This window comes from Elephas maximus, chromosome 2 (genome assembly GCF_024166365.1).
Source record: "Elephas maximus indicus isolate mEleMax1 chromosome 2, mEleMax1 primary haplotype, whole genome shotgun sequence".
NCBI lineage: Eukaryota > Metazoa > Chordata > Mammalia > Proboscidea > Elephantidae > Elephas > Elephas maximus.
Genome location: NC_064820.1, coordinates 222,585,026 through 222,608,867, shown reverse-complemented (window position 1 = coordinate 222,608,867; position 23,842 = coordinate 222,585,026). Strand labels below are relative to the sequence as shown.

General features: G+C 43.3%; 1 protein-coding gene across 3 annotated transcripts in view; it reads right to left on the bottom strand.

Moving 5' to 3' along the window:
- Positions 1-9,021, bottom strand: part of IGSF5 (immunoglobulin superfamily member 5) — a 65,401-nt gene extending 56,380 nt beyond the window's left edge. For 2 of the 3 annotated variants that reach the window (XM_049874898.1, XM_049874901.1), the window contains exons 1-2: positions 8,539-9,021; positions 3,347-3,425 (exon numbers count right to left, since the gene is read on the bottom strand). In XM_049874898.1, the coding sequence (XP_049730855.1) occupies positions 3,347-3,404 (58 nt within the window). In that variant the 5' untranslated portion in view covers positions 3,405-3,425; positions 8,539-9,021. Of the gene's footprint in view, positions 1-3,346; positions 3,426-8,056; positions 8,262-8,538 lie in introns of those variants that run through there. The other variant, XM_049874900.1, reaches the window with a different exon arrangement.
- Positions 9,022-23,842: the final 14,821 nt, after the last annotated feature.

Sequence of the window (23,842 nt, the reverse complement as noted above, 5' to 3'; positions counted from 1 at the left end):
CAATGATTGTGAGGATGGCGCAGGATTGGGCAGTGTTTCGTTCTGTTGTACATAGGGTCACTATGAGTGGGAACCAAGTCGACAGCATACAATAAGAATAAGAAGCATATAAAACAGTTAAGGGTGTTTTCATGAGCATCACAAAGTAGTGCTAGTGTTCACCATTGTACTCCACTCAGATTGTATTTCACTCAAATTTTAATCTAGTAGGCTTTAGGGCAGTTCGTTCTTAAGAAAAAGTTGGTCCATAAGTGGATCATTTGTAACCCAGAGACTGCCTGTACACCAAGTTGCCCCTCTGATATTCAGAGCTAAGTCCACAAATGGAGGTGACCTTGCCTTGCCCTGGACTTTCCAAGGTGAAGAACCTGAATACCTCAGTCTCCTGGGATGGACCCCCATCTCTCTGAGGGCTCTACGATAAACCCATATCTTCCTTCCTGAAATAGCCATATCCAGGCCTCAAACCAAAGCCATCCGCGCTCTCAAAAACAGTGCTTAAGGCTCATTTCTGCAGAAAAGGATGTCTCAGAAAACTACAGACACAGAGTTCATTAGTTTCCCACTTAAATCCAGCAGAGGTGTCCGCAACTAGCAACTGGCTGAAACAGCTCCCTAGGCCTCCATGTCCTTAAACATGTGTTGATCAGTTAGTCTGTGACGAGGCTGTGAGGGGCTGTTTTCTTCTCCACTTAAAAAATGTCTGGCAAGAACCTACAAAAGGCTTGAGGGGGAGGGGTAGTGAGTAACTAAAAAGGAGCACAGTGGGATTCTGGGGTTGTTCATGGAATGTTATGGATCTCAATGTTGATTCCATGAATATGTTCAGTTTATGGAGATTCATCAGGTTGTAGCTTTACAACATGTGTACTTTTCTGAATGTATATATACTTTAATACAAAGCCCTTTTGGTCTCATATACGTGATTGAACTACGAAGCATGTTCTTCACGTGTGTTATTGTTTGTTTATAGACCTGTCTAATCTTTGGCTGAAGGGTGAACTTTGGAAGTGAGTGGCTTCAGTTCTGAGTTAAAAGGGTGTCCTCAGGCTACACTTGCCCAAAAGCAATGACCAAAAGGCAGGATGGGACAGGAAAAATGGATGGATGGAAATGGGGAATTGGGGTGTGGAAGGGGAGCGTGCTGTCACGTTGTGGGGATTGAAACCAATGTCACAAAACAATTTGTGTGTAAATTGTTGAATGAGGAACTAATTTGCTCTGTAAAATTTCACCTAAAGTACAATAAAAAAAAAAAGGAGTCAGACCCAAAATTATATAGATGGCGGAATTAGCACATAAGAACTTTAAAACAACTGTTATCAATATGTTTAATGATTCAAAGGGAAATATTAATATAATGAGGAAAGACTATTTAAACAAAAAGAACCTAATAAAAATATAGAGTCGAAGAAAATAATTATTTGAAGTGCCAATCTTATTGAATGTGATTAACAGATTAGCTATCAAAGATGAAAATATCAGTGAATTTGAAGACATAGCAATAGACACTCTAAACTAAAAAAAACTAAAGCAGAGAAAAAAACAATTGGCGGGGGCCAGGGGAAGTGGAGGCCAAACTCTTACTGACCTGTTTTAATCACATGAGGTTAAAAGTATTTCAGTTGACCTTGAGCTGTCCACTACATGTTTCCAGTTAGTAATCTGATTTAAATAAAATACATGAAAAAATAAGAAAAAAAAAGCAAACAACATATTTCATTGGGTAAATATGTTGCAAAAGACCTCAAAGATGTCACTTTGAGGACTAAGGTGCACCTGACCCAAATCATGATATTTTCAATCACCTGATATTCATGCTAAAGCTGAATAATGAATAAGGAAGACCAAAGAATAATTGATGCCTTTGAATTATGGTGTTGGTGAAGAATATTGAATATACCATGGACTTCCAGAAGAATGAACAAGTCTGTTTTGGGAGAAGTACAGCTAGAGTGCTCCTTGGAAGCAAGGATGGCAAGACTTCATCTCATGTACCTTGGAGATGCTATCAGGATGGACCAGTCCCTGAAGAAGGACATCAGGCTTGGTAAAAATAGGACAACAAAAAAGTGGAAGAACTTCAACAAGATGGACTGACACAGTGGCTGCAACAATGGATTCAAACATAGCAACAATTGTGAGGATGGTGCAGAACCTGGCAGTGTTTTGTTCTATTGTACATAGGGTCACTATGAATCAGAACCCACTCAATGGCGTCTAACAAAAACAATATGTCTACACAAATAGGAGCTACTGATGCTGATACTTCTTAGATGTAACCAATCACCTCATGGGATTAGTTATCTTGGTTTGAAGACTTCAGGTCATAGACTCGTGGGACAATTCAGTCAATTGTCATAATATAGTTCATAAAGTTATGTTCTACACCCTAGTTTGGTGAGTAGTGTCTGGGGTGTTAAAAGCTTATGAGCTGCCGTCTATATTCATCTGGAACAAAAGAGAAAGAGGGAAACCTGAGAATCAAAGAAGGAACCGGACTACAGGACTAAGAGTCTACATGAACCACCACGCCTCCTCTAAATTTAGATAAGAAGAACTATGGAATATTCTGATCAGGGTCACAATAGATGCATCCTGATAGAAAGGGAGAAAAATGTGAAACAGAATTTCAAGTTCTCAAAGAATCCAGATTTACTGGACCCATTGAGTCTGGAGGAATCCCCAAGACTATTGCCCCAAGATATTTTTTAAGCCTTGAACCAAAGTTATCCCCGGAAGTCCCCTTTTAACTAAATAGCAGTTTAGTTTAAAAAGTAAAAAATATTACCCTTGAGTACTGATCTCTTTTTAAAAATGATCCAAATGAGACCAAATGGAAAACAGTTACTCTAAAGCATGGATGAGAAGTTTGGGGGCGGTGAGACTAAGGTGACAGGAATGGAACAACTAGAATAGAAATAATGAGATTGTTGACACAATGTGAAGAATGGAACCAATGTCGCTGAACATTATGTGTAGAAATTATTGAGTAAGGAACCTGTTTCGCTATGTATACTTTCATCAAAAAAACAAAATAGTTTTAAAAGCAATTAAAGTGGAGAAAAAGTGGGCAAGGGGAGGGGTATTTCAACAAGAGGAATAACTGGCGGAAAGGTACCAAAGGCAGATTTCCAGGACAGAGAGAGTCAGAATAAGAGGGGTAGGAGGTCAAATGTACGGGAAGGACCATGAAGTTGAGTCAAGGCAGCAGGAACTGGACACCACCAAAGAGGTTGCAAATGGAAAGGGGATGCAGTGGACAATAGCCTGCCCCAGTGGTCTCCTCTAAGCACACTTCCACCCCTGCCCAAAGAACATTCCACCAACCTCCCATTATCCCTACCTGCCAGCACAGCCAGGACCACCAGCAGGGTGGGAATACCTTTCCAGCAGCCCTCCATCTCATCATGGCCTTCCTCACCCTGTGGAAAGAATGCAGGCAGGTCACAGTCCTGACACGAAGCAAGCATTTATCATTCAAAGGCAGTCTGTGCCCCTACTAGCAAACATGGGTGTGGATGGCTTAGATCAGCACTTCGCAGTGTGACCAGCAGCATCAGCCTCACCTGGGGACTTGTTAGGAGAACAAATTCTAGAGCCTACTCCCCCAGTTGCTGCGGAATCCATTTCAACCTTGGTGCCCCTGTGTGTGTCAGAGTAGAAGTGTGCTCCATAGGGTTTTCAATGGCCGATTTTTTGGAAGTAGATCACCAAGGCTTTCTTCCAGGGCACCTGTGGTTGGACCTGAACTTCCAACCTCTTGGTTAGTAGCCAAGCACATTAAGCACATTAATCATTTGCACCACCCAGGGACTTAGACGTCCCGAATCAGAAACTCTAGGGGCAGGCCCAGCGCACTGTGGTTTAGCAAGGTCTCCAGGTGCTACTGCTCCTTGCCCAGGTTTGGGAATCACTGTATTAACTAACCTAACCTTCCAAGCCCATGTACATATCATGGGATGCAGATGGCGTACCATTACACAGAATTACTGACCGAGATGTAGAGTGTGAATTGACTTTATTCATTTCAATTAAGATGCTTAATCAATAATTTAAAAAAAAAAAAATCTTGCCCACAAGGAGTTTACATTCTGAAGAGGGGAGACAGGCAACAAAATAAGCAAATCGATTAGACAGTCTATGAGAAGGCAGCAAGAGGTATGGAGAAAAATAGCACAGGAAGGGGAAGGTGCATGGGGGCATTGAGGTGGGGTGTGCTGGCTATCCTAGTAAAGACGGTGGTCAGAGCCAGTCCCCCCACCCCGAGAAAGTGCTCTATGAACATGAGGGAGAGGTGGGAGCAGGTACGTGGATATTGATGGGAAGAGCTTTCCTGGCAGAGGACACAGCATGTGCAAAGGGCCTGGGTTTGGACTGTGTCAGGCATGTTTGAAGGAGTTGCAGAAAGAACTGCTATGTGGCTGGGACAGAGTGAGAGATGAGTCTCAGGGAATGAGGATAGAGTTAAGATTAGCCAGTTGGCAGCACTCGAGGTTTCAATCATATACACCTCTTCGCTCTTCCTTCCACCTCCTTTTGTTCTTTGGAAACCACAGTCTTAGTTATTCAGTGCTACCACAACAGAAATACCACAAGTGGAGGGCAATAACAAAAAGAAATTTATCCTCTCAGAGTCTAGGAGGCTAGAAGTCTGAATTCAGGATGCCAGCTCCAGGAGAAGGCTTTCTGTCTCTGAAGGAATGACTTTTGTCATCCATCTTCCCCTGGTGTAGGAGTTTGTCAGCCCAGGGACCCTGGGTCCAAAGGACATGCTCCACTCCCAGCTCTTCTTCTTTGTGGCAGGAGGTCCCTCCTTACTGCCCGCCCTCCCCCCCCCCCCCCCCGCCGCCCCGGTCTCTCTGCTCGATTCTGTCTTTTATATCTCAAAAGAGATTGACTCAGGAACAACCTAATCTTATAGAGTGAGTTTTGCCTCTATAACGTAACTGCCTCTAATCCTGCCTCATTAACATCATAGAGGTAGGATTTATAACACATAGAAAATCTCATCAGATGACAAAATGATTGACAATCACGTAATACTGGGAATCGTGGCCTAGCCAAGTTGACACACATTTTTGGGGGACACAATCCACAACACTATCCATGCATTTTTTTTTCTTTTACTTTTTCCTTCTCCCCTGGGACAGGCCTATCCAAGGCACTCACTGGCACTGCTTAATCCCATTGGGCATTCATAGCTAATCACCAATACACTGAATGTACCAAGGACTGTCTGTAAAACCAGAGGCTCCTTCCCCATTACCCACTGTCATTGATTCCGGCTCATAGCGACCCTGTAGGACAGAGTACAACTGCCCCATAGAGTTTCCAAGGAGCGCCTGGAGGATTCGAACTGTCGACCCTTTGGTTAGCAGCCATAGCATTTAGCTACTACACCACCAAGGTTTCCAGAGGCTCCTTAGCCTCACAAAAGAAGGCCTCTATTCCAAGCATTCTTGCATACCAAGGATGTGTGGCTCCCAGGGACCTGGAGCTGGTTTTTCAGGTGACAGCTTTGGCACACGTCACCTCCAAAATGTACAGTGCCCTTTCCTACTAAAGACCCCATGGTGGGGTTTCCAAATGCATTGACACACTCATTCAGGGTTCTGGTCTCCTTTCTTCTCCACAGGCAACAACCAACCATAAACAGACATGTTGTTGTTGGGTGCCCTCAAGTCAATTTTTTCCTCACAGCAGCCCTATAGGACAGAGTAGAACTGCCCCCCTAGGGTTTTCAAGGCTGTAATCTACGGGAGCAGATTATCAGGTCTTTTCTCCCAAGAAGCCACTAGCTGGCTTCAAATTGCCAACCTTTCTGTTAGCAGCCAAGTGCTTAAGCGTTGCATAACCTGGGCTCCTATAAGCAGACATACAAGAATTGAAATAGCCATGGACAAATAACCACCACACCTCGGCCTCCAAAATACACCTCATCTAAGTTGTTGAAGAAAACTGAGTGTCAGTGTGATGGAGAGCGGAGACGCTCAGGCCGGTGACCACATTTTCCACTCAAGCACATTACTGGATATTTACAGCTTATGAGAGAAACGTCAGGCTTCCCACTTCTTGGTTTCTCTGTTTCCTTTGGAGAGCACAATTCAACCTTTGATCAAAGTGTTCAGCTGCTAATGGAAAGGTGGACAGTTCACGCCCACCAGCCAATCCATGGGAGAAGGATGTGGCAGTCTGCCTGCATAAAGATTACAGCACTGGAAAGCCTATGAGGCAGTTTTGTTCTGTCCTATCAGGTCGCTCTGTGTTGGAATCGACTCGACAACAACTGCTTTGGTTTTGGTTTGGACTAAACTCTAATTGCTCACATGCATAATAAGATTCAGCACTTCTGTGCTACGGCACCATTGCATGGTGGCACCAAGTCTCATGGGATAATCTGAAACAGATGCAGCAAGCCCCTAAAAGTGTGCTCCAGCAGCATGTTGTACAGCAGCTGTACACAAGTGAAATGAAATCACAGCTTTTCTGAGGTGTAATTACGACCCCGAGTAAATAAATCATTTACTAAATCTCGAGGTTCAGTTAACACAACTTTACCAATAAATCACTCTGCCAGTCAGTCATCCGGAACACTTGGCTAAGGCAGAGGACCGGGGAGAAGTCAAGCCACCTAGTTATACAAGGCTGTTCTACATCTTACAGAAAGCAATAAATTGAAAACGTATCACTGAAACAGATTAAGGTTGCTTAGGAGATACTTCTAGTCACTGATAAGAGTGACTCACAATTGGAAGCACTCAAGACTAAGAGCAGATGACTAAACTTACTAAACGCCCCCTTCTGCCAACATCCTCACACGAGATTCATGTGTACTGAGTCTCTGCGTGAAAGAACGATTCTGTTTCTAAAGAGTCCAAAAGCTTTAAAAATCAGAACCACTGGGCAGTGCAAGAACAGAACACGCTGAGAGCCACGAGAACCCAGCTGTAAGATGACTAACCAGTTGCCATGGAGACGATTCCAACTCATGGCAACCCCACGCATGTCAGAGAAGAATTGTGCCCCAGAGGGTTTTCAATGGCTGAGTTTTGGGACACAGATCACCAGGCCTTTCTTCTGAGGCACCTCTGGGTGGACTTGAACCTCCAGCCTTTCAGTTAGCAACAAGTGTATTTATTAATCATTTGCCCCACCTAGGGACTCCAGGAGATTACTACCAATGTAGGGTTGGTGTTAAAAGGGTGTGCACAGGAAGGACACTGTCTCAAAGCTGACTTCAAGTTTAAATTACAATCAGACAAGTCCCTTTAATTAAACGAGGGCCTAGGCCAGGTTTGTGTCAGTTAATATCTCTGTAGAGAAGTTTTTCTGGGACCCAAGATTTAATTTCTCATTCATTTCATTATGGAAGACTTGAATTACCTAATTTTAGTTGAAAAACTGCAAAGTCATCTTAAAGTCTTAAGTGTTATTAAATTATATTGAATAGACAGGATTTAACCCCCAACCACTGAAAAGGTGGATATTAACACTCAGAAGATATGTGGGGACCCACCCAGTTAATCATATCATTTGTCAAATCTGATAATCTCAGTTAACTAACCTTTATTTCTAGGTTGTTGAAAGTAGTTTAAGAAGCCTTGGTGGTTCGGTGTTTAAAGTGCTCGGCTGCAAACCGAAAGGTTGGCATTTCAAACCCACCAGCTGCTCCATGGAAGAAAGATGTGGCAGTCTGCTTCCGTAAAGATTTACAGCCTTGGAAACCCTGTGGGGCAGTTGTGGTCTGTCTACAGGGTCACTGTGAGTCTGAATCGACTCGACAGCAGTGGGTTTGGCTTTTTTTTCGTTTTGAATAGTTTGATATTCGCCAAAGGTGCCTTCTTAGGCAGCTGCACAAGTCCAAGCCTAAAGAGAACAGAGGCCAAGTTGTGTCTCAAGGCCTGGCCTGGTGGGAAGAGCTACAACAAACACCACGCAAGGGACTCTCTCAAAAGTACTACGCCTAAATAAAAAGGCACTAACATCTCTCCTACAAACTCAAAGACTCCAACTCTGAGCCTCCCACCCCCGACATTCCAAGCATTGGGCCTACCTTGGCGTTGCCTGACAGCTTGTGAGCAGTCCTAGAACTTCCATAGATTTCCCTTCAATTCTACTTTCCATAAAGACTTCTCATCGAGGAGTTAAAAAACAGCACTGACAAGTGTGTCCAATGAGCAACACAGGTCTTAGTAATTTTCCTGCCTCTGAATACTGACCCCGAAAATTCCAGCACAGCCTTGGCTTGAAACGTCTCCCTGAAAACAGCTCACGGTGTAACTGAGGCTGGCTCTATTAGAAATCTCCCCAAATTTCTAAACTCAGAGCAGCCCACTCTTTTAATATTTAACTTTGTAGAAGCTGAGAAAGAAATACCGATGCTCTCCGTGGGAAACCCAGCAGAAGGCCTCCTCAGGGCTCAAGCGTCCCCGTCAGGAGAGCTAATTAATCAGTGGGAGGAGGCCCAGCTACACTGCAGATAAACCCACCAGACAAGTCCACCTATCAGGAGAGGAACTAGCAAGTCATTCTTACCTCGGGCACTTGATCTTCTCATCAGGACTTCAGCGGACACTCCGTTTCCGAAAGCCTTCTTGGTCTGTGTCCACTATCCACACACTCAAGAACAAATTCCTTCTGGCCCTTAAAGAGTCCTCCCAGTCCCTCTTCACCGGCTTACAGGAAGTGCCTTATGAAATTGTTCTGCCACGTCACTGGCCGGGTTATAAACAGAGGTGCCAATAGGTTCCACACTCCAGGATGGTATGAGTGCCCCAAAGGGACATATTTCCTCATTAATCATTAGCCAGTCCCAAACAGCTACCACAGGAAGTCCAAACCTGGGGCTGATAAGCCAAAGGCCTCAGTGCCAAGACTGTCCTCCACTCCACCCTCCACTTTCCGTTCCTCCCTCAAGCCTTTCGCAAGTGCCGGAGAGCCAGGCCCTTCTCCGTGGCCTGCCACGCTGGTTTTTTTCGTCCATGAGCTAGTAGGAAGCAGACAGGTCCTTTCTTGCCTGAAACAAGGGGACATGGTGGATGTCATTGGATGGCCTGACTGACCTTGAGCTTTCTCCTTACCTCCAGGACAGACTCAGGGGCTAATCAAGCTGGTTCCTTCTTTCTGGCAGGCACCTAAATATCCAGTAGAACACGTTCTTCTGTGAGGAAAAAAATCCTAAAAGTGAAGTCCTCTTGAATGTGAAGGGTAATTATCTGAGGAGCACTTACAAGAGAACTGTGGTCTTAAGTGGTTGTCTTCAGGCCTCTGACTCCGCACCCCCACCTCCTCAGAGGTGAACAAAGGAACTTGGCTTTTCAGAAAAAAAGAAGCATTGCCATGGAGTCAGTTCCAACTCGTGGCAACCCCATGTGTTACAGAGTGGAACTGCTCCATAGAGGTTTCTTTTTTTTTTGATTATTGATTGTTTTTTTTATTTTTAACGATTACTGAAATGAGCAAAATCACCGCATTAGAATACAGTGACTCTATTCCAGCCAAACTTATATTTTAGTATGGAAGAGGACCAGAACCAATGACAATCATCTTCAGATATTGAAGATTCACAGAAATGGAAGTTCTTCACATATATGACCTAAAAATCTTCACAATAGATAACAAGACATCTTACAGGAAGAAAAACCACGTGTGAATTATAATGAAGACCTCTGAGGTGAAAAATAACTGCCTATATGCATAACCAGATCTTAGCTAGCTGTGGGTCCTGAGAAGACATTATAATAAGAAAATATATACCCAGGAAGCTTTTGCTAGCTACTGTATCAATTATTGTAACAATCCTTCCTCACTACCCAAATCATTATTTCTATCCCCTTTCTTTTTTTTTTTCTATTGTGCTTCAAGTGAAAGTTTACAAATCAAGTCAGTCTCTCATACAAAAATTTGTATACACCTTGCTATGTCCACAGAGGTTTCTTGACTGCAATCTTTATAGAAGCAGATCATCAGATCTTTGTTCTGCGGGACCGCTGGGTGGATTTGAACCACCAACCTTTAGGTCAGTAGATGAGCACAAACTGTTTGCGCCACCCAGGGACTTAACTCTGGGACTATCTCAGGAAAGATCACTGCCCTAAGTCATGACTCAAAGCACCACATTGTCTGCTTTTATAACAGTTCTTGGCCCTTTTGGAATATCTGCCTTATCTCCTCATTGCATTTAATCTTCTCAGAGGCCTCAGTCAATGGCATCTGCACATAACAGGTACCAGCAGAAGGTGTAGATCATGTATTTGGACTAGACCCTGAGACAGATAAATTGCTGCTCCTTCCAGTAGTGGACATTGATCTCATTTGTAGCCTCGTTAGCCACCAGAAGCCACCTCATCAGGATCGCTTCTCTTTCCTTCACAATTCAGTGAGCCCAGAATTTATTTCACCGAATGGCTATTTTCCTTTCTCCTAGTAGAGCTCAGACCATAGCCACACTATTAAAAAAACAAGTCATATTGACACACTTCTTCCCTTTGTCAGCTAAGATAGTACTTTCTAGCCCTTCCGCCACAGAAAATAGGCATATCTGAAAATCTGTATTTTAACTGACATGTCACTAATATCAAATTACAAATAGTTTTATCTGTCAGCTCTTTAGTGGTTAAGTGAAAGCTATTTTTAACCCAAATAATTTTTATTTGGGGCTTGAGTTTCTTTCCTCCACTTTGCATTTCCCTGTCTGTTGTTGTTAGGTGCTGTCAAGTTGTTCCAACTCACAGCAGTGCTATGCACAACAGATGAAACACTGCCTGGGCCTGCGTCATCCTCACAATTGTTGCAGTGTTTGAGCCCATTGTTGCAGCTACTATGTCACCCCATCTCGTCGAGGGTCTTCCTCTTTTCCACTGACCCTCTACTTTACCAAGCATGATGTCCTTTTTCAGGGACTGGCCCCTCCTGATAGCATGTTCAAAGTATGTGAGCCATAGCCTCGTCATTCCTGCTTCTAAGGAGCTTTCTGGTTGTACTTCTTCCAAGACAGATTTGTTCGTTCTCTTGGCAGTCCGTGTTATATTCAATATTCTTCTCCAACACCACAATTCAAAAGCGTCACTTTTTCTTCTGTTTTTTTTTTTTATTCATCTTCCAGCTTTCACATGCATAGGAGGTGATTGAAAACACCATGGCTCAAGCAGGTGTACCTTAGTCTTCAAGGTAACATCTTTGCTTTTTAACACTTTAAAGAGGTCTTTTGCAGCAGATTTGCCCACTGCAAGGCATCTTTTGATTTCTTGACTGCTGCTTCCATGGCTGTTGATTGTGGATCCAAGTAAAATGAAATCCTTGACAGCTTCAATTTTTTCCCCATTTATCATGATGTTGCTTATTGGTCCAGTTGTGAAGATTTTTGTTTTCTTTATGTTGAGGTGTAATCCATACTGAAGGCTGTGGTCTTTGATCTTTATCCGTAAGTGTTTCAAGTCCTCTTTACTTTCAGCAAGAAAGGTTGTGTTATCTGCGTAATACAGGTTTTTAATCAGTCTTCCTCCCATCCTGATGCCCCATGCTTCTTCATATAGTCCAGCTTCTCATATTATCTGCTCGGCATACAGATTGAATAGGTATGGTGGAAGGATACAACCCTGACGCACACCTGTCCTGACTTTAAATCACAATGTATCCCTCTGGTCTGTTTCAACAACTGCCTCTTGATCTATGTACAGGTTCCTCACAAGCACAGCTAAGTGTTCCAGAATTCCCATTCTTCACAATGTTATCCATAATTTGTTATGATCCACACAGTTGAATGCCCCTTCATAGCTCATAAAACACAGGTAAACCTCTTTCTGGTATTCTCTGCTTTCACCCAGGATCCATCTGACATCAGCAATGGTATTCCTGGTTCCGCGACCTCTTCTGAAACCGGCCTGAATTTCTGGCAGTTCCCTGTCGATATACTGCCACAGCTGCTTTTGAATGATCTTCAACAAAATTTTACTTGCTTGTGATATTAATGGTATTGTTCAATAATTTCCACATTCAGTGGGATCACTTTTCTTGGGAATAGGCATAAATATAGATCTCTTCTAGTAGGTTGGCTAGGTAGCTATCTTCCAAATTTCTTGGCATAGGCGAGGTGAGAACTTTCAGCACTGCATCCGTTTGTTGAAACATTGCAATTGATATTCCACCAGTTCCTGGAACTTTGTTTTCGCCAATACCTTCGGTGCAGCTTGGACTTCTTCCTTCAGTACCATTGGTTCCTGCTCGTATGGTGCCTCCTGAAATGGTTGGACATCAATTCTCTTTGGTAGAGTGACTCTGCGTATTCCTTCCATACGCAGCCCTAGAGGAAGGGTTTCTCTTTCTGTCAGCTCTGGAGGAAGGCCCTTGTCTCTTTGAGCTTCTGCTCCTGGGAGATCTTCATGTAGCTTGGCATCTCTCTTCCCCCATCTGTGCTTCTAGCTTGCATTTAATCTTTTTTACATCTCAAAAGAGATAGACTCAAGATACACTCTCATTAAATAACCTAGACAACCCATTCCCAAATGGTATTATAACCACAGGCATAGAGGTTAGGTTTTACAAAACATATTTTGGGGGGACATAATTCAATCCATAACAGAGGGGATGATCTGTGTTGACAAAGGTGTCCCAGACAAGCAGGCTACCAGCCCTGGACCTTGGGTTTCCAGTTCAGCCATCTGCCAAGTGACAAAAGACCTTGAAAGAACAAGCTGGTTTCCTCAGTAGGAAAAGAGTGGTGTTTGCTGCCGAATGAGAGGATTTTAAAATGTGCCAAACATTTTAAACACATTCATTAAATTTGTGGCCCTCTGTAGGTACCCTGGCCCTAAGCCAGGAGCCCCCCACTTAGTCGGTGGTCCATGTATCATACGGTTGAACAAAAAGCAAAAAATGGCCCTGAAGAGTGAACTTGGATTTCCAAAAACAAATGAAATGTGTTTTGAAAATGAATTCCAAAGCATAGAGAAGTAAAAATTGCAAAATGCCTTTGGAGCATTAGAATCTAATTTATTCTATTAGATCAATTAGAATTTTACTGAAGAATTCTCATTTTCAGCACATCAAAACAGCCTGACAGAAGGTGGGTGCGCATGGCTGAAGAGTAATCACACCACCCTTTTGTGGAAATGTTTGCGTGCACCCTGGCTGGGAGTTGCCGTGGAAACGAAACTCCCAGGTGTTTGTGTTGGCTTTCGTCACAGACTCTTTCTTGCTTCTGGAGATGCGAATTAAATTTACTTTGTCTACAGATGTGAACATCAACCAAGCAAATGTTTGCTGCACTTGCTGCTTTCTCCAACTGCTCCACCAGTCATTGAAAATGTTGCCTTCCAGAGGATTGTCGCTGATCTCTTTTCTCCCATGTCCCACTTGAGTTTATTCACCCAGTTTAAGTGCTATGACTGCTAACCAAAGGGTTGGCATTTCAAATCTGCCAGGCGCTCCTTGGAAACTCTATGGGGGCAGTTCTACTCTGTCCTATAGGATCACTATGAGTCGGAGTCGACTCGACGGCACTGTTTTTTTTTTTTTTTTTATATATGTCCTTCAAAAGCAAAGTTGAACGCCTGGGTTGTTTGGGGGTTTTTGAGAATCCCAAGGCTCCAGAGGATTGTTTTTAGACTTGTATTGCAAGTCTCAAACTGGCTTAGCATTACTTTCTCTTGCCCTCTTTGCTTGTTTGTTTTGAGTATTCTCCTGGGCAAGACCTACTTGCTGGTCATACTTAGCTGTCTGTGATCCACATTTATTGTAGTCTTGTCATTCCATAGACCAATTGGCAATCTCTAACTGCAAATGAAACTTTTCCTACATTCTCTCCCTCTTCTGGATTCAAGGACTACAATGTGTTCACCTTTACAGTCCCCACAAGGCTGGATACAGAGCCATGCACAAAGGGTGCCTGTAAACACCTGCACCATGCCCCCACATCTATTTCACCTATTCTTTGCGTATTAGTTTCCTAGCGCTGCCATAACAAAGGACCAAACTGAGTGGCTTATAAGAACAGAAATGTATTGTCTCATAGTTCTGAAGGCTGAGAGTATGAAAGCAGGGTGTTGGCTGCATTGATTCCTCCTGAGGGCCCTCAGGGATGACCTGTTCCATGCCTCTCTCCTAGCTTCTGGTGACAACTGGCGATCCTTGGCGTTCCTTGGCTTGTAGAGGCATCAGTCCAATCTCTGCTTCCATCTCCACATGACCATTTCCCCCCAGTATCTGTGCCTCTCCTCGTTTATAAGGAAGGTCAGGACTCAGATTCAGACCCACTCTACTCTAGTATAACCTCATTTAAACCTAACTGATAATATCTTTGAAGACCCTATTTCCAAACAAGGTCATGTTCAAAGGTACTGGGGATTAGGACTTCAACACATTTTTTTTGGAGACACAGTTCAAGCCATATCACTATGGCAAAAGAATCCCTAATTTTTTTTTTAATCCCTAATTTTTAACTGGGCAAAAATACAAACTGCATTTCCTTGCCTCCCTTGCAGCTAAGCATGGTCATGTGGCTAAATTTAGATCAGAGGGATGTGAGTGGGTCCCATCCCTTTATTAAGAGAAGTATGTTTTCTCTTTCCCTTTCTGCTCCTTCCTGCTGGCTAGAATGTAGAAGTGGTAATGAGCCACTGTGGACAACACCCTGAGAGGGCAGAGCAAGAAGATTAAAAAAGAATGAGCCCTCAAAGGCTTTCAAGAGCAAGGCTGCCACATAGCTGGGGGTTTTGTAGAGAAACAGAAACTTGTCTTGTTTAAGCCACTGTTACTTTTGTCTCTGTCACAGCAGCCACACCTACCTACTAACTGTGATGGTTAATCTTATGTGTCAATTTGTCTAGGCTGTACCCTAGGAAACCCTGGTGGCATAGTGGTTAAGTGCTACAGCTGCAAACCAAAAGGTCAGCAGTTCGAATAAACCAGGTGCTCCTTGGAAACTCTATGGGGCAGTTCTACTCTGTCCTTTAGGGTCGCTATGAGTCGGAATCAACTTAACGGCAGTGGATTTGGTTTGGTTTTCATTTATGGTATCCTGTTGCTTGGTCAAACACTAGTCTAGACTCTGTTAAACAAAGTAGTTACATGTGATTAAATCAGTTGGCCTTAAGTAAAGTCGATCATCCTCCACAATGTGGGTGGGCCTTGTTCAATCAGTTGAAGGTCTTAAGAGCAAAAATTGAGTTTTTCTAGGGTGTGTTCTGCCTCCAGACTATAAACAGACATTTGCCAAAATTTCAGCTCCTTTCACTCTCCCCATCATCTGACCTGTGGATTTTGGTACACAAACCTGCCAGAGTCTGCAGTCTGCCACCTTACCTAAGGATTTTGAACTTGCTGGCCCCCTACAACCTTGTGAGCCAGTTCCTTGAATTAAACCAATATCTACCTATCTACCTACCTATCTGCCTGCCTATCCGCCTGCCTGCCCGCCTGCCTACCCATCTACCCATCATCTATCTATCTACCTATCTATCATCTATCTGTATCTATCTATCATCTATCATCTATCTGTATCTATCTATCTACCTACACACCCATCTATCTGTCTACCTACACACCCACCCACCCACCCATCTATCTACCCACCCACCCACCCACCTACCTATCTATCTAGCTAGCTATCTGTATCTATCTATCTACCTACACACCCACCCACCCACCCATCTATTTACCCACCCACCCACCCACCCCCTACCCATCTATCTATCTATCTATCTACCAGTTTACCAGTTACCATCAAGTCGATTCCAACTCATGGTGACTCCATGTGTTTCAGAGCAGAACTGAGCTCCGTGGGATTTTCAATGGCTGTGATCTTTTGGAAGTAAATCATCAGGTCTTTCTTCCAGTGTGCTTCTAGGTGAATTTGAACCACCAGCCTTTCAGTTAGTAACCTAGTGCTTAGCCACCATCCAGGGACTGTCCTATGTAACACTCCTCCCCATCACCACAGGTTCTATTTCTCTAGAGAACCCTAACCAAGACACTAACTAATACAGGTGGATACATAGACAAAGGCTGGAGAACATTTGGGAAATTCAAGATTTATTGGGAGAGGTTTGGGTCTTAGGAATTAGAAAGAACATGAGTTTGGAGTCACAATAGTGCAGGTTACTTAACCTCTGTCAGACTCAGTTTCTCTTCTGTAAAACAGCAATAGTAACACCTACCACATGGGGTTGCTGTTGGACCAAATTTGGTATGTTTGTAATATGCCACACACATAATAGGTAGCCAGCGAATGGTAGCTATAATTACGATTAAAAGTCTCAAGAAAAGAGATCATTCATAAACCTAAGTATCATTTAGATACATATGCATTTGTATTTACAAAACATAGGAGTTCTCTTAGCTAGGGCTCCTAGAAAAGCAGACACTGAAAAGAAGATTGGTGAGCAGGTAATTTATTTGGGATGTAATCCCAGGGAGCAGGAGAGAGGAAACAGGGAAGGAGGAAGAGTCACTATTGCCAAGGTGCATTAGTTTCCTAGGGTTGCCATAAGAAATTACCACAAACCGGGTGGCTTAAGGCAATAGAAGTTCATTGTCTCACACTTCTGGAGGCCAGATGTTCATAACCTAGGTGTCTGCAGGGTTGTTTCCTTCTGCAAGCTTTGAAAGAGTCTGTTCCATGCTTCTGTCCTAGCTTCCAGTGGCTCCAGCAATTTTGACATTCATTGGCTTATGGCAGCATCATTCCAATCTCTCCTTCTGTCTTCATATGGCCTTCCCCCTGTGTGTCTGTCTCTGTGTCTCTCTTCTTATAAAGACGAAAGCCAATGGGTTTAGGGCCCATCCTTATCCAATATGACCTTGTCTTAACAAATTACATCTGCAAAGATCCTATTCCAAATTTCCACAGTCTGAGGTTTGGGTGGACAAGAATTTTCGAGGACACCATTCAACACAGTATGCAAGGTAACTAACTGCTATGGACAATGGTCACTGATTTTTGCTTGGACCATCTGAGAAGGATACAGAATCCCTTCAGAACTGTCCACCTGAAGGACAGTGATTGTGAGCATTTACTCGCCAGCTTCTCTCCCCCACTGGTTAAGGCTTTTCTCCAAGGATATTAACTCTTCCACAATTTAGAGCTACACCTGAACGCTGAGCATCCCCCACTGAGATCCTAAGAAGTACCTAGAAAAAGGAAGTAAAAACCTGGAGCCCAGGTTGGATGTAAGGTGCAGTAAACATGAGCTGACTTAAACACTTAACAGAAATGTAGCCCCAGCCTCTGCTAAAATTCAAATGAGTCAGGGAACCACAGAGGTCTGCTACTCTACGCCTCATACCACTCAGGATCCTACTGCTCCTCATTAATTCCACTCTCCCACTAAGCCCGCAAAATGGTGGCCAGCCATAATCTCCACAAACAACTCAACACAGAAGGCTTAGTTGAACAAACAACCTGCAACTAATCCAGAAATCATAATTGAAATTTGTTATCTGCCTCTTCTATCACTCATTCTGGATTTCCTTCATGCTATATCAGTATGGCCTATGTTGCTTTTCTGAAGACCCTCCCTGAAGATCTGAGCCCTTGGTTCCCTCGATTTTACCAGGCCACTGTTGCTGCCAGAAGAACAAAGAAAATTTGCCTTAGAGGAAGTACAGCCAGAATACTCTTTAGAAGTGAGGATGGCAAGGCTTTGTCTCACTCATTTTGGACATGTCATCAGGAGGGATCAGCTGTTAAACAAAAACATCATGCTTGGTAAAGTACACACACACACTTATTGCCATTGAGTCATTCCAAGTCATAAGCAACAGGGTCATTGAAAAAGAGGAGGTACCTCAACAAGATGGATTGACACAGTGGCTGTGACAACGGTTTCAAACCTAGCAACTATTGTGAGGAGGGCACAGGATTGGGCAATGATTCTTTCTGTCATACATGAGGCCTCTGAGAGTCGGAGCTGACTCAACAACAACAACGTGCTTGCTGCAAATCGACATTATCACCAGACTTGGAAACACTGAGAGAAGCCTCAGACAATCTCCCAAGCCCCAGCCATGCTCCTCCCTGTTCAATTTGGTGGTAGCAACCTAAGCCCCTATGATAACCAGGTCAATGACCCCTGCTGATTGAGCACCTTCTTTCTTGGCCTGCTGGTCACCAGCATGAGAGGCCCAAAGTGACCAGGTGGTAGTCATATTCAGGATCAATGGAACCTTTACTGTGAACTTTAGTGGAAGTACCCCCAACACTGATCCCAAGAACTAGGATTTCTAATCTTGTGGAACATCAGTTTTCAGAGACAGGAAGTACACATTCCACTAATGAGCCACTGGGAGTAATAGTGAGAGCAGTTGATCCTACTTCCAAAATTTGGTTCTCAGACCTGAGTATTGTGGCATTTGATGACTCAGTGCCATATGTTGGCCATAGGTTCAGCACTATATTGCTTATTGTTACAACACCATGCACTGGCCATCCTGGAGGACTGTGTCCCAACCCCATGGGTATCATCCCTGAGCTATCTTCTTTGCTGAGCCTTTAATAAGTCATTTCAGAGTTCATTCAGGAGGGCTGCTTCCACGTAATGCAGGATGTGGTAGAAACAATGGATCCTGTGTACGTGAACTCATGACACACCTCATTCATGTAAAATGGGTCCTTGGTGATGTTTTGCAGGCTCCTACTTGGTCAATCATTCATCCTGTAAACCCTCAGATGGTGTGGTGCTGGCAGCATAGCAGGCAGGGAAGGCAAATCTATATGAGGAACAGGTGTCAATTCCAGTAAGGAAAAATGACTGCCACCCCTCTCAAACTGAAGGGATCTGATATAATCAACTTACTACCAAGTGGTTGATCGTCTTCCCCAGGGCAAACACAGGAAAGATGCAGCAGGCATCCAGCAGAGGCAGGAGCTAGACCAGCATTGGTGAGGGGCCCATGCGTAACCTCCACCCATCCTGCCACCTTGGCTACTCCATTCATACGCCACTGCATGGGCAGAGGGTGACCGAGGACAGAGACCAGCTGATATCCACCAGACAAGTCATCCTGTCCACCGGCTGTAGAGGCTTGCGTGCCATCAGTGGACATTGACATGAGCCACAGAGATCTGCATTACTTCTGTCCACTCCCAATGGCCCGTCCACATGTCTCTTTCCCAGGCCTCCTTGTCTCTGATCTTCAAATCCTGCTTCTTCCAGGCCTTCACTAAAGGGCTCCATCTAATTTCTGAATTACTGATTAATTTTTCAAACTGCTCCAATCGACAGGCTAAATGAGGGAAAAATCTCACTGAAAGTCCTTACCTATTGCCTTAGTTATCTAGGACTGCTGTAAGAGAAATACCACAAGTAGATGGCTTCAACAAAGTGAAATTCATTTTCTTACAGTCTAATAGGCTACCAGTACAAATTTAGGTCATCAGCTCTAGGGGAATTCTTTCTCTCTCGTCGGCTCTGGAGGAAGGTCCCTGTCATCAATCCTCCCCTGGTCTTGGAGCCTATCAGTGCAGGAACCTCTGGTCCAAAGAATACACTCTGCTCTCAGCACTGCTTTCTTGGTGGTATGAGGTCTCCCTGTTTCTCTGCTTGCTTCTGTCTTTTATATCCCGAAAGAGACTGGAACAAGACACAATCTAATCTTGTAGCTTGAGTCCTGCTTCATCAACATAACTCCCACCTATCCCACCTCATTAACATCATAGTGGTAGGATTTATAACACACAGGAAAATCACATCAGATGACAAAATGTTGGACGATCACACAGTACTGGGAATCATGGCCTAGCCAAAATGATACACATATTTTGGGGGGGACACAATTCAATCCACGACAGTTATGGATCAAGGCCATTTCCTGTGATCTCTCCTTCGACTAGTACGTTTCTGCCACCCCACCCACAGAAGTTGAACACAAACGTGTGAACACACACACACACACACACACTTGCACACGTGCAAGGTTAAAAGTAACTGCAGTCTCATCTAAAGACTTCACCAAAAAAGTAAAAAGACCAACTACAGATTGGGAAAAAAATTTTCAGCCTTGACATCTCCGACCAGCACCTGATCTCTAAAATCTATATGATTCTGTTAAAACTCAACCACAAAAAGACAAACAACCCAATTAAAAATTGGGTAAGGGATATGAACACGCACTTCCCTAAAGAAGATATTCAGGCTGTTAACAGATGCATGAGAAAATGCTCTCGATCATTAGCCATTAAAGAAATGCAAATTAAAACTACAATGAGATTCCATTTCACTCCAACAAGGCTGGCATTAATCCAAAAAATACAAAATAATAAATGTTGGAGAGGCTGCGGAGAGATTGGAACTCTCATACACTGCTGGTGGGAATGTCAAATGGTACAGCCACTTTGGAAATCCATCTGGCGTTTTCTTAAAAAGTTAGAAATAGAACTACCATACAACCCAGAAATCCCACTCCTCGGAATATACCCTAGAGAAATGAGAGCCTTTACACGAACAGATATATGCACACCCATGTTTATTGCAGCTCTGTTTAGAATAGCAAAAAGCTGGAAGCAACCAAGGTGTCCATCAACGGATGAATGGGTAAATAAATTGTGGTATATTCACACAATGGAAGACTACGCATCGATAAAGAACAGTGACGAATCTGTGAAACATTTCATAACATGGAGGAACCTGGAAGGCATTATGCTGAGTGAAATTAGTCAGAGGCAAAAGGACAAATATTGTATAAGACCACTATTATAAGATCTTGAGAAATAGTTTAAACTGAGAAGAACACATTCTTTTGTGGTTACGAGAAGGGGGAGGGAAGGAGGGTGGGAGAGGGTTATTTACTGATTAGATAGTAGATAAGAACTACTTTAGGTGGAGGGAAGAACAATACTCAATACAGGGAAGGTCAGCTCAACTGGACTGGACCAAAAGCAAAGTTTCCTGGATAAACTCAATGCTTCGAAGGTCAGCGGAGCAAGGGCAGGGGTTTGGGGACTATGGCTTCAGGGGACATCTAAGTCAATTGGCAAAATTAATTCTATTAAGAAAACATTCTGCATCCCACTTTGAAGTGTGGCATCTGGGGTCTTAAATGTTAACAAGCGGCCATCTAAGATGCATCAATTGGTCTCAACACACCTGGATCAAAGGAGAATGAAGAACACCAAGTTCACAAGATAATTATGAGCCCAAGAGACAGAAAGGGCCACATGAACTAGAGACTTACATCATCCTGAGACCAGAAGAACTAGATGGTACCCAGCCACAACTGATGACTGCCCTGACAGGGAGCACAACAGAGAACCACTGAGGGCACGGGAGAACAGTGGGATACAGACCCCAAAGTCTCATAAAAAGACCAGACATAATGGTCTGACTGAGACTAGAAGAATCCCGGTGGTCATGGTCCCCAAACCTTCTGTTGGCCTAGGATAGGAACCATTCCCGAAGACAACTCATCAGACGTGGAATGGACTGTACAATCGGTTGGAGAGAGATGCTGATGAGGAGTGAGCTACTTGTATCAGCTACTTGTATACTTGTACTTGAGACGGTGTTGGCATCTTCTGTCTGGAGGGGAGATGGGAGGGTAGAGAGGGTTCGAAACTGGCAAAACAGTCATGAAAGGAGAGACCGGAAGGAGGGAGAGGGTTGACTCATTAGGGGGAAAGTAAATGAGAGTATGTAGTAAGGTAAGGTGTATATAAGTTTATATGTGAGAGACTGACTTGATTTGTAAACTTACACTTAAAGCACAATAAAAATTATTTAAAAAAAAAAAAAAGTAACTGCAGTGAGAGAGAGGGTTCTGGGTTGAATTCTGTTTCCCCGAAATATGTGTTGGAATCCTTTTAACCTCTGTACCTGTGATGTAATCCCATTTAAAAATACGGTTTTCTTTGTTACGTTAATGAGGCCGTATCAGTGTGGGCGTGTCTTAAACCTAATGACTTTTGAAATATAAAAGAGCAAGATTAGACACAGCTAGAGAATCTGAGACAAGGATTCTCCCCCAGAGCTGACAGAAAGAGAGCCAGCGCCCTGAATTTGGACTCCTAGCCTCTGAAACTGAGAAATTTCTGTTCTTTCACCACCCAGTTGTGTTAATTCCTATTAAAGCAGCGTTAGATAACTCAGGCAGGGAGTTAGAGACCAGGCAATATACAGTGGAGGAAAATCACAAGCCCCATTTAACATGATTCAGCTGGACTGTTGTTAATTGTGGTCAAGTCGGCCCTGTCTCATGGCGACCTTACGTACAATAGAATGAAACATTGCCCAGTTCTACACCACCTTCACGATCATTGCTATGTTTGGGTCGTCGTTGTCCTCACCACTCCCCATTAGGATCTTGTAGGTCATCTAAGCCTGGGTTCCTGAGCTGTGACCATCCTAACACCCAGACTTAATTTTATCTTCTAGATCACTGTCTGAAACTTCAATCATTCCTCCACACCAAAATTCATTTCATAGTTTTTCTTTAATACAACTCTCTTTCTTATGCATAATTACCTACGTTAGCGTCATCCTAAGGAATAGTATCTGTGGAATTATGAACAGGATTCACTAGTTATGGTTTTTCCCAGTACGCATTAAATAATATCATAATTATTAAAACTCAACTTGTGTGTCCGCAAGAAGGCAAGATGTTAATAGGAGAAATGATGTGCAGGGAGGAGTGGGTACATGGAAACTCTCTGTACTTTTTGCATAATTTTTCTGTAAGCTCAAAAATAAAATCTATTTTAAAAAACATGTGACTCACAATACAAGGAAAGTCAGTACAAGAGAACTAAACCAAAAGCTAAGAAGCTTTCTGAACACAACCGAACACTTCAAGGGACAGAGTAGCAGTGGTGGGGGTCTAGGGACCATGGTTTCAGGGAACACCTAGGTCAACTGGCATAACAAAGTTTATTAAGAAAATGTTCTGCATCTCACTTACGTGAGTGGCATCTAGGGTTTTAAAAGCTATCGAGGGGCCATCTAAGATGTATCAACTGGCCCCAACCCACCTGGAGCAAAGGAGAATGAAGATCACCAAAGACACAAGGAAAATATTAGCCCAAGAGATAGAAAAGGCCACATAAACCAGAGACTTCATCAGCCTGAGACCAGAACTAGATGGTGCTTGGCTACCACCAATGACCGCCCTGACAGGGAATACAACAGAAAGTCTCTGACAGAGCAAGAAAGAAGTGGGTTGCACAATGCAAATTCACGTAAAAAGACCAGACTTAAAGGTCTGACTGAGACTGGAGGGACCCCAGAGGCCTTGGACCCCGGACTCTCTGTTAGCCCGAACTGAAACCATTCCTGAAGTCAACTCTACAGACAAAGATTAGACTGGACTATGGGATATAAAATGATACTTGTAAAGAGAGTGCTTATTAGCTCAAGTAGGTAGGTGAGACTAAATGGGCAGCTCCTGTCCAGAGGTGAGATGAGAAGGCAAAAAAGGACAGGAGCTGGTCGAATGGACACAGAAAATCCAGGGTGGAAAGGAGGAGTGTGCTGTCACTTTATAGGGAAAGCAACTAGGGTCATATAAAAATGCATGTATAAATTTTTACGTGAGAAACTAACTTGAACTGTAAACTTTCACTGAAAGCACAATTTAAAAAAAGAAAACACACATACACAAAAGTGTGACTGTGTGCCTCCTAAAATCATTTTATGAACCATCTGTAGGAAAAATTGTCACCTAGTCCAAAGTCAGGTTTTACAGATGTACCGTATTTTGCCCGTGTTATACATTTTTGCAAACCATGCAACCCCCAAGCATTATTTTCATAAGCATGCTATGCCAATATTTTTTACTCGTTGCTGACTTCCATTTCAATTTTTTTTTTTCCTGTCCAACGGATTTAACGTTACTGGGATAAAACTGATCTCAT